This window comes from Metopolophium dirhodum, chromosome 2 (genome assembly GCF_019925205.1).
Source record: "Metopolophium dirhodum isolate CAU chromosome 2, ASM1992520v1, whole genome shotgun sequence".
Classification (NCBI taxonomy): Eukaryota; Metazoa; Arthropoda; class Insecta; order Hemiptera; family Aphididae; genus Metopolophium; species Metopolophium dirhodum.
In genome coordinates, this window is record NC_083561.1 from 42,745,445 (window position 1) to 42,757,254 (window position 11,810).

At 27.1% G+C, this 11,810-nt stretch overlaps 1 protein-coding gene across 1 annotated transcript; it reads left to right on the plus strand.

Annotated features, from left to right (window-relative positions):
- The first annotated feature begins 4,689 nt into the window (after nt 1-4,689).
- Nucleotides 4,690-6,546, plus strand: LOC132938013 (uncharacterized). The gene is made up of 8 exons (XM_061004664.1): nt 4,690-4,701; nt 4,761-4,953; nt 5,022-5,183; nt 5,503-5,684; nt 5,754-5,934; nt 5,987-6,113; nt 6,183-6,364; nt 6,436-6,546. The coding sequence occupies exons 1-8, from the start codon at nt 4,690-4,692 to the stop codon at nt 6,531-6,533; spliced, it is 1,137 nt and encodes a 378-aa protein (XP_060860647.1). The 3' UTR covers nt 6,534-6,546.
- Nucleotides 6,547-11,810: the final 5,264 nt, after the last annotated feature.

The window sequence follows — 11,810 nt, forward strand, 5'->3', positions numbered from 1 at the left end:
TTGTCAAAATTTGAACTTTAAATGCTTATAAAAAAAAATTGTGCCTATGTATTTTTAATATTTTTTAATTGCTATTAGGAGCCTTATATTCAATTTTCACGCTTTTTTACCCAACAAAAAATTTTTTATTGATATTTATAAAAAAAAAAACTAAAAAAATTGAAAACTGACAATGTCCGTAAACAGCTCAAAAAGAGTCAAAATATTTTCAAAATGTTATGGTGTATAGAAAATGCTAATATAAACATTCAGTCAAAATGTCATGTCCCTACGGTCATTTGTTTTAGAGTTACACCAAAAACCAAAATCGATTTTCTCAAAAACAGATTTTGCGTAAAAATTCCCGTTTTTCCTTAATTTTTCTTTTGTTTTTCACGTCGCTTTTGACCCCCCAAGGTACCAACTAAATTCACTTTCCTATAAGAAAAGTTACTGTTGAAGAAAATCCAAGCACTTTTACTGTCCTAAAACGTGATGACAGACACAAAAAAAAAAAAAATAAAAAAAAAAAACACATCATTGTAAAATCAATACATTCATCGCTTCGCTCAGAATCTAATAATAATATTGTTAATACTCAATATTAGCATTGTTAATTTGATAAATACAATTTGTGAATTGTAGGAATGTAATTTGATTTAAATTGATTATACACTCGTTGTATAAAATTAATAAAATCTAGTTTTGACATAAAAATGATTTTTTTATTTTTATACAATTTCTATTAATTTAATGTATTTATTTCTTATTGTTTCTTATTTCTTATTTCTTATTTCATTTGTATGCTTAATTAATTCTAACAATATTATTCGTTGATTTTTACCTATAAACTTTCTTAATCCAATAATATACATATCTGCTATTGTTACAATATATCAGGAGCCTTGAATTACATTTTCACGCTTTTTTACGTAACAAATAAAATTTTATTGATATTTATAGAAAAAAAAACTAAAAAAATTGAAAACGGACAATGTCCGTAAACAGCTCAAAAAGAGTCAAAATATTTTCAAAATTGTATGGTGTATAGAAAATGAAAATATAAGCATTCAGTAAAATTTTCATATATCTACAGTTATTCGTTTTTGAATAACAACAAAATAACAAAATCGTTACATGAGAAATTGATTGAATATCAAATTTTGTAAAAATATGAATTTCAAACGCTCATAAAAATTTAATTTGACGTTCTTGTAGACATTTTTTTTTTGATAAAGGTAGACAAACTTGTGGATAATCTTGTATTACATTTTCAAATCTTAGATTTAAAAATAAAAATTTTTATGAATTCTCAACTCTAAATAATTTGCTAATTTTCGTGATTTTTCCGTATTTTGTCAAGATTTGAACTTTAAATGCTTATATAAATAAAAAGGTGGGCAAGTGGATGTCGCTCTGCTGTACTGTAGGTTACAAGTGGGTCACTGTATAATGGATGGTATTAAATTTGAATTCAATGATATATCATTGTATAAGAAAAACGATTCTGAGTGGAGACGATATGTCAGTCTAGGTATAAGACATATTATACACTTATCTATGGTATTAAAAAAAAAATTGACCTATAATAAATTCCAAATTAATCATATCACAATATCCATTAGGTACATATAACGCGTTATACATCAACAACAAACCGTGATACTATCATCATAATATATCGATGAAAATATTACAAATTAGAAGTTTCAAGTGCCCACGAATAATATTATACAATCACAACAAAATAACTAAAATAGTTATTCTAGGTTTTTATGTAATTTCGTCCAAATTTGAACTTAAAATGACTATACAAATAAACTGTGCTTGTGTATTTTTTAGATTTTTTGGTAACCGAATTATCTATTTACATGGAATCTTGTTTTAAATTTTCAATCCTTAGCTATAAAAACTGAACATTTTATAATTTATTAATTACAATGGTTGATAATTTTCGAGATTTTGATAAATTCTGTCCAAATTTGATCTTTAAATGCTTATAAAAAAAAACTGTGCCTATGTATTTTCAATATTTTTCAACTGCTATTGTAAAAATATATCAGGAGTCTTGTATTAAATTTTTACACTTTTTGGCCCAACAGATAAAACTTTATTGATATTTATAGAAAAAAAAACTAAAAAAATTGAAAACTGAAAATGCCCGTAAACAGCTCAAAAAGTGTCAAAATATTTTCAAAATTGTATGGTGTATAGGAAATGCTAATATAAACATTCAGTGAAATTTTCATGTATCTACAGTTATTCGTTTTTGAATTACAAGAAAATAAGGAAATCGGTACATGAGAAATCGAGTGAATATCTAATGTTGTAAAAATATGAATTTAAAACGCTCATAAAAATTTAATTTGACTTTCTTGTAGAAATTTTTTTTTTGATAAAGTTAGACAAACTTATGAGGAATCTTGTATTACATTTTTAAATCTTAGATTTAAAAAGAAAAATTTTTATGAATTTCAACTCAAAATAATTTGCAAATTTTCGTGATTTTTCCGTATTTTTTCAAGATTTGAACTTTAAACGTGTATAAAAAAAAACTGTGACTAAGGATTTTTAATTTTTTTCATCTGCCTTTGAAACAATAACCTAGGAGCCTTCTATTAAATTTTCAAGCTTTTTTACCCAACAAATAAAATTTTATTGATATTTATAGAAAAAAAATTTAAAAAAACTGAAAACTGACAATGTCCGTAAACAGTTCAAAAAAAGTCAAATTATTTTCAAAATTGTATTGTGTATAGAAAATGCAAATATAAACAACCAGTGAAAATTTCATGCATCTACGGTCATTTGTTTTAGAGTTACACCAATAACCAAAATCGATTTTGTTAAAAATCGATTTTGCGTAAAAATTCCCGTTTTTCCTTAATTTTTCTTTTGTTTTTCACATCGCTTTTGAAAACTACTGGGAAATTAAAATTTTGACCTCCCCAATGCACCAACGATATTCACTTTCCCATCGAACAAGATACTGAAGTCGAAAATCGAAGCATTATTTCGACTACTTATCGTGTACACAGACACAAAAATAAAAAAATAAAAAAAAAAATAAAAAAAAAAATAAAAAAAAAAAAAAATAAAAAAAAAAAACACACATCATTGTAAAATCAATACATTCATCGTTTCACTCAGAATCTAAAACTGTGGCTAAGGATTTTCAATTTTTTTCATCTGCCGTTGAAACAATAACCTAAGAGCCTTCTATTAAATTTTCAAGCTTTTTTAACCAACAAATAACATTTTAATGATATTTATAGAAAAAAAAACTAAAAAAAATGGAAACTGAAAATGTCCCTAAACAGGTCAAAACAAATCAAAATATTTTGAAAATGTTATCGTGTATAGAAAATGAAAATATAAAAAAAACCATTGAAAATTTCATGTATATACATGTATATGTTCATTTGTTTTAAAGTTACACCAAAAACTAAAATCGATTATGTGGAAAACCGATTTTTCGTAAAAATTCCCGTTTTTCCTTAATTTTTATGTTGTTTTTTTCCGGTGCTTTTGAAAACTATTGGGAATTTTAAAATTTGACCTCCCGAATGCACCAACTAGATCCCCTTCCGATCGAACAAGATGCTGTTGAAGAAAATCCAAGCAGTTTGACTGCCCCAAACCGTGATGACAGACACAAAAAAAAAGCACACATCATTGTATACATCAATACATTCATCGTTCCACTCAGAATTTAAAATGCGTGTAAGTTGTGGATGTCGCTATTACAAGTGCGTTACTACTATAGATGTATTAACAGTGGTGGATCCAGGGTTTAATTTTTTTTGGGGAGCAATTACAAAGTACAAGAAGTACAAAAATCGGCTAAACACAGTGTACAACATAAGGAATCTACGGTGATTGGGGCCCCCACTCCTTTGCACTCCCTGGACCCGTCACTGCCTATTAACTACAGTCAAAGGGTCTATGGTTACTACTATTGTTCTATGCTACTATAAGTACTAGGGAAGTTCACAACTGCCCGTGTCATGTTTTTATCTGTATACCAAAATGCAATACCAATGCCAAGAAAATTATACCTGATGATAACATTTTATAAATCATTTTTCTACACATGTCTGTAACCACACGGCCAGAAGTTGAATATATAAATATATTAGTTTGAGTTAGATATTCAGAAAAAAATTATTTTTATATCTAAGATTTGAAATGTTCATACAATTTTCATACCTTGAATGTATATTCTTATATAAATGGCAAATCATATGTATTGTGTTTTAAAAGACGAAACTATAAAGTTTGGCTAGTAGTTGTCGCATCGCCGCAATAGTAGTTGAGATGTAACGGAATTGAAACTCGCGAGCGTTGGGTGGTTGTCGGGATAACGGACAACTGAAAAGTATCCAATATTATTTCAACAGAAATATAAAGATACATATTTAACAAATCTGTTGTAATTTGTATGATACCTACGGTAGATGTTTTAAAAAATAATATTTCAAGAATATAATTTAAGCTAATAACTTATATTAGGTATAGGTAGGGTCTTGCGCTTGGTTGCTATAGTCTCAAATGTGATTAAACAATAACAGTAATTGAACAATATATTTTCTTTCTCTATACTCTCTAGTCTCAACACTAAAATTTAAATTAAATAGGATAATTTACATTATACTTATCATACTTTTTATAACCTAGTAAATTCAAGACAAATATAACTAAACAAATACAATGGACTACGATGTAAAAAAATGTAAAAAATGAGTGTTTTTGCAAATTTTTAATATTAATTTGTTTTATAGCTAAATGACCACATGGAATTGGCTAGATATAATCTTAAACAAAAACAAACTCAAAACTGGATAAATGTCACAAATCAGACAAAACACTCGCGCCAGTCTGAACTATATGAAGTGGAAAAACAATCAATATTTAATAGCGTCAATAATTTTATGACCAAGCTTATAGTCGATAAGGATCGTTTGATCGATTCTAGTAACAAACATTTTAAATAAATCTTACTTATTAATAAAGTAATATTACAATAATATGATTATTTTAAGGATTTTCCAAATCCATTACTGAGGAAAATATGATATTGGATGATTTTAAAGAGCGTATGAAGTCAGCCCATGACATTATTAACCAACTAAATTATTTGATACAAATAGAAAAGTCTGTTTGGTTAACACCAAAATATGATGATTCTCCCAAGGATAAACAAAGTAATTTATTTTGGTACCTACCTAATTTACAATGGCATTAGTATCTTAAATTACAGAACAATTAAAAATGTTTGGCTCAATAACATAATTTATTCGAATCTAATAGTAATTTTACATACAATTATGCCTAGATGGAAGTATAAAGATGTATAGGTAATATATGTTTTCAATTTAACAGAAACTAAAAAAAAATGAAAAATTCATAAATGCATTTATTGTATTGCTTTTAAACCATTAGTAACAGAAACTATCTTTATATCCGTCATAATATTAATTTATTATAACGTTATCAGGATTACCTAATGTTATTACTTTATAGAATACAACGAATTAAAAATGAAAATAAAATGGATGGAGAAATCAATAGAATTAGTTATTAAAAGATACAATGTAATGAGAATATTTTTAAATATTCCAATAGACAATTTATATTCGGAAATAAAACATCAAACAATACCATTTAAATTAAATTATATGTCTAAAAAAAGAAGACAAGAAATAGTATGAATCAAATGGAATACGGTTATGTACCTACCTATTTTTAAGATAATTATTATTTGTATTGTTAAGGAAAATCAATTTAAATTTAAAGAATCACAACTCATTTTATCTGATTTGCGATCACCAATGGAATTGTTAAGGAATAGAATTGTAGATCACGGAATCATTCCAATTTATCGGTTCCTAAAAAGAAACACATCTGGTCAACAATTTATTTACAACTATTCGTGTACATTGTTTGGAATGTATGGTGAGTGAATTATGTAATTTATTGTGTTTTTATAAATGGTAATTGTCTTAAGTTGAAGGAAGTGGTACTAGCAAGCATGAAGCAAAAGTAAATGCAGCTGCTGAAATGTTGCGTTCAATTATAAGAAAACAGAAAAACCGAACCCTTTCTTCGCACATAAGATCTTTTAACGATAAGGAGTAAAAAAATATATATTAAATACATTTATTGTGTACTTATGAGTAAATATTAAACGCATTTATGAATAGATTAAAATCCATCAGTCCAATGATTAAGTTTAAAGCAAACTATGTGGAGGTACTGCATAATGAATGCGTTAAACATTCATATCGATCACCAATATATACACTTCTATCACAGCCCAAAACTGATGACAAACCTGAAAACCATTATTCAATCCAATGCAATGCGATGGACTTAGTGGCAATAGGTATAGTTTAATTTAATTTTCCTAAATGTTTAATTCAAGTACCTACTTAAAGAAATAATTCATATTCATAGGACACAGTAACAATCAATCAACAGCCAAACAAATGGCAGCACAAAATATTATGCAACTATGGGAGAAATTGAATTCAAAAAGCAACCCCACTAAGTAGAATTAAGATAATTAACTTTTTAAACACAAGATTATACAATTGTATAGGTATATTAGGTGATCCATCTAAGTGTAGCACTCATTATTTCGAAAAGTTGTAACTTTTTCAAAAATATTCTTTTATATAATTTGAAGTCATATCAAAACATCATTTCTGAAAAAAAATAATATATTTTACTATTTTTTATCGTTATAATTTTAAAAGTTTTTCCCCTTTTTTGAGTGACATCATATATTTTAAATTTCATATTCTAAAACAAAATATTATTCTGAGCATTTCAATCTATAAAATCAAATTTCAGAAAAATAGTTTATTAGTTATTTGTATTTAAAGTTTAGATGAACGGAGTAGTATAGTACACGGCTACACGGATAACCTGCAAAATGATGCTCACTACTCCTCTAATATAAACTTTAAATACTTATAACTTATGAATTACCTATTCCTCTATAATTTGATTTTATAAATTTAAATACTCCGAATAATATCTTGCTTCAGAATATGAAATTGAAAATGTATGATATGTCATTCAAAAAAGGTAAAACACTTAAAAATTATAATGAAAAAAAAATAAAAATTTAATTTTTTTTCAGAAATTTTGTTTTAAAATGACGTACCTATAATTATACAAAATAAATATTTTCGAAAACTCAAGTACTGTTTAGATACTTAGATAACCTGGTATATATATAAAACTATTTTCTTGAGGTTTTCATATTAATTTCGCAAATACCTAAATCGATTTAACAGAGACTAATAATTTTAAAATACAATCAATATAATATTATGAAGTTAATTAATTTTCTAATATATTCATAATAACATACCTAGGCAATTGTATATTGTAATGAGTCAAAATTAATAATTTTTTTCAGTTCATTTGAAAAACAATCCTCAAATTGAAATAAAATTGTTTCTAAGAAAATATAGGAATGGAAAAGTTTTTAAATTACATTTTGTCCAATTATATATGTAATAGGTACATTTAACAACATTTGTTTTGGAAACGTTTATATCTATTACCTATATTCCTATACCTACCTTAAATTTACGTATTATAGGTGGATACACCTAGGTATTCAAATGTGTATGATATTGTATAGTATTTAAATAACTATTGAAGTATTTTCAGGAATTAAGAAATAAATATTATTTTGTAAGTCATAAACTCATAACATATTCAGAAGTGAAATGGAAACTATAAATTGCATGCATCAATGCATCAATGTGTTAATGAGTATTGAGTATAAGCACAATACATAGTTTATATTGTTGGTAGCCATATGCACCTACACCTACATAGTCAAATAATATTTTAATATAACCGTTGGTCTGTTGCTTGTTGATCACAAGAAAAAGTAAAAGATGGTCCAAACCACGTCGCATTATTACAACTCATTGAAAGTCACTAGTAGAAATCTAGTTGGAAATCTGAAAATTAATGAAAATACGAAAATCGTATACGAAAGCGTCATCTAGTGACAAAAGTCAGTTGGAAGTTGACTTTTGTCGTAGATGGTTGGTCGATGATGTTCTTAGCGCACTCGTTGAAAAGTTCCTAACGACGACGGTAGAAGACGCTGCCATTTTGGCCTATAGACTTGTTTTTATAATTAATAAAATAATACTTAAATCGTGGTTAGTGACAAGGTGTCCTGTTTTTTTAGTTTTACTCTTTGGCTATGACGCTATGTTAACATTTTTATCAAATATATTGTTTGAAACATGTACAACTACTGTCTACTGATCAACTTTACGTTTGCAGTTATTCTGCTATTACAAACGTTTAAATTCATTAATAAATTCATAATTTAATTAAGTTTTTTAAATAAACTTAGTTGATTTATAATGATGCAACAATAAATGTAAATATTTAATCTTATATTATCAATAAAACTTAAGTGTTATAGGTATAACCTATCTTGTTTTGTGTTTGCTTTTCTCTTGATAATCTAATATAATCTAACATTGTAGTGCCTGAAAAATAATCAGGTCTATTAAAAATAATAATATAAGCCTATTTAACCTAATATAATATAATATATAAAATAGTTAATAGGTCCGATGTGGATATTTTTATTAGTACATTGATTAATGATTTAGAATCATTTTAAAAATAATTTTAGTATAATATTATAATATTAAATTTTTGAGTATTTGTGACGTTTATGTGAAGTTTTAACTATATTTCATTATTTATTTTATGTTTTTACCTTTTACTAATATTTTAGTTGTGAGTTACGCGGAGTATATAATGCATTTAATTTTATAAATTAAACTTTAGTTAATGTTTAATAATATTCAGTATTCTTTAATAACTTATTTATTATTAGTCTCACGAATCATGTATGTGTAACATATAATTTTTTTAATTTGAAAATGCCTATGTGCGTAGTTTGGTATAATTATATGTGGGGGCTATGTAGGACTAGAAAATTATAAAAACATTTAAAACTATAATTTCGGATAAAATGTAAAAAATGAAAGTAATCACCATGAGGGGGCTACAAAAGTTTCTGTGGTGGCTGTTGCATACTACACCCATGTTTAGGCACCTACTTATCGATTTGAATACAGTAATTTTATTTCATAATGTGATTATAGCTCTTGACTTTTGTGTCACAATTCAATTATTATGTTAAAATAAGTGATTGCTATTATAAGTTATAACCCTGAAATGTGGGTTCGCTTAAATGGTGCATCTTAAACATATTACGATAAGTTAGAATGTGTAAACTTCAATGAAAAAATACTCCACGATCGGATGGCCAACATCACAAGGAGTTTTTATGTGGGCAACTGAATGTACAGATCACGTCGTCTACACTCTAAATAGGTACCCGTCGGCCGTCACATATGCTGCATGAGATCCTGGTACTTTTTAGATATGGAAAACCTACTATCTAGAACCCATCAAATTAATTATAATTTAATTATATGGCTCCGATTGGGACTGCCCTGGGGATTTAGTGAATCCGATACAAAGACAAACCCCGCGTAGTCAATGTCCAATTTTGCAAGAGTTCAGCCCTTTTGAACTTCTCATAACGATGACTCGAAAACAGCCGTAAACCGTTGAATGATCGAAATGCACACAATATATAAAATGTATTCTGCGTAACGAAAGATTGAGTACGATAAACGATTGTTCCCTTTTGGCCGAACTATTGAACGCGCACTAGATGTATACCTACATCAAAGAATTACGCTGGGCGTATTTCGATTTCTTCCCATTTTGACCTTTTTTACCTTCTTTATGCTCCGATTGCTATCTGTTTGTAACAGCTAGGTCGTAAAATGGAGCATGTATTCCGATTGCATCCCAAATGCAACTATGGATGAAATATATAGAAGTGTATACGACTGGGTATTGATTCTGAAAAACGTATTTGATGCGAGTGCGAAGAGAAATAATTGAGGTGTTAAAAAAATAGTTTTACCCAAAAACTACCGATGATGTACAATACGCAGGTACAATATTATATTTTATAAGTTATAACTACATTACCCACGTTTATCAGCAGTATTCAATGTACTGATTATAGAACTATTGGCCGTAACTACTGCAAAGTGTTTCAATATTAGGTATACCTACATATTTTATTAATAACTATAGCTGATCCCACACACTTCGTTATCCGTAAAAAATACAACTTTAAAAAAATTGTGATTGTTCAACTCCTTTTGGGTGCAAATCAGCCTCCCTGGTAGGACAATGTGCGAAAACATATTATCAATAGTAGGCAATGTGCGAAAATTCGATTTGATGCATGCTTATTGCACCTGATCTCCCCGATTAACCAATGACAGCCAATAAAATAATAAATACTAATTTCTATCAATTATTTCTCCTAAACTAAAAGCAAACATTTGTAAACAAAAATTTCCACCGTAAATCACATAATCCCCGCTTGAGCACCTCCCCGGGTTGGACCTACGGGGTCAAATTGTAAATCTAAATGATCCCGGGAACCACTCAAACACACACAAACAATTTCATCAAAATCGGTCCATTTAGGAATGCATAAAAGACAGACAGGTAAACATTTATTTTATTTCATTTATTGATTTTATAATGATGTGTGTGTTTTTTTTTTATTTTTGTGTCTATTATCAAATTATCCTAACCTAACCTATTATCACCTTTTAGGACAGTAAAAATGCTTGGATTTTCTTCAACAGTAACTTTTCTGATAGGAAAGTAAATCTAGTTGGTACGTTAAGGAGGTCAAAAGTAAAAATATCCTAGCAGTTTTCAAAAGTGACGTGAAAAACAAAAGAAAATTTAGGGGAAAACGGGAATTTTTACGCAAAATCGGTTTTCCACAAAATCGATTTTGGTTTTTGGTGTAACTTTAAAACAAATGAACGTATACACATGAAAATTTCACTAGTTGTTTATATTTGCATTTTCTATACACGATAACATTTTCAAAATATTTTGATTTGTTTTGAAATGTTTAGGGACATTTTCAGTTTCCATTTATTTTAGTTTTTTTTTCTATAAATATCAATAAAATGTTATTTGTTGGTTAAAAAAGTTGAAAATTTAATAGAAGGCTCCTAGGTTATTGTTTCAAATGCAGATGAAAAAAATTAAAAATCCTTAGTCACAGTTTTTATTTATAAGCATTTAAAGTTCAAATCTTGACAAAATACGGAAAAATCACGAAAATTAGCAAATTATTTTGAGTTGATAATTCATAAAAATGTTTCTTTTTAAATCTAAGATTTGAAAATGTAATACAGGATTATCCATAAGTTTGTCTACATTTATCGAAAAAAAAGTCAACATAAATTTTTATGAGCGTTTGAAATTCATAGTTTTACAACATTTGATATTCTTATTTTGTTGTAATTGAAAAACGAATGACTGTAGATGCTTGAAAATTTCACTGAATTATATATTTATATTCATATGTTTATATTAGCATTTTTTATACACGATAAAATTTATAAAATAATTTGACTCTTTTTGAGCTGTTTACGGACATTTTCCGTTTCCATTTTTTTTAGTTTTTTTTTCTATAAATATCAATAAAATGTTATTTGTTTGGTAAAAAAGCGTGAAAATTTAATGCAAAGCTCCTGATATATTGTTACAATAGCAGTAGAAAAATATTAAAAATACATTGGCACAATTTTTTTTTTTTATAAGCATTTAAAGTTTCAAATTTTGAAAAATTTATCAAATTTAAAATTTAATAATTATTTTGTAGTTGAAAATTTATAAAATGTTCAACTTTTATAGCTAAGGATTGAAAATTTAAAACAAGG

Excerpts from the sequence above, each read along its gene's own strand:
- LOC132938013 (XM_061004664.1), top strand. Across the intron at positions 5,184-5,502 it reads TTCTCCCAAGGATAAACAAA|AATACAACGAATTAAAAATG; the intron begins GTAATTTATTTT and ends ATTACTTTATAG. Across the intron at positions 5,685-5,753 it reads AAAAAAGAAGACAAGAAATA|GAAAATCAATTTAAATTTAA; the intron begins GTATGAATCAAA and ends TGTATTGTTAAG.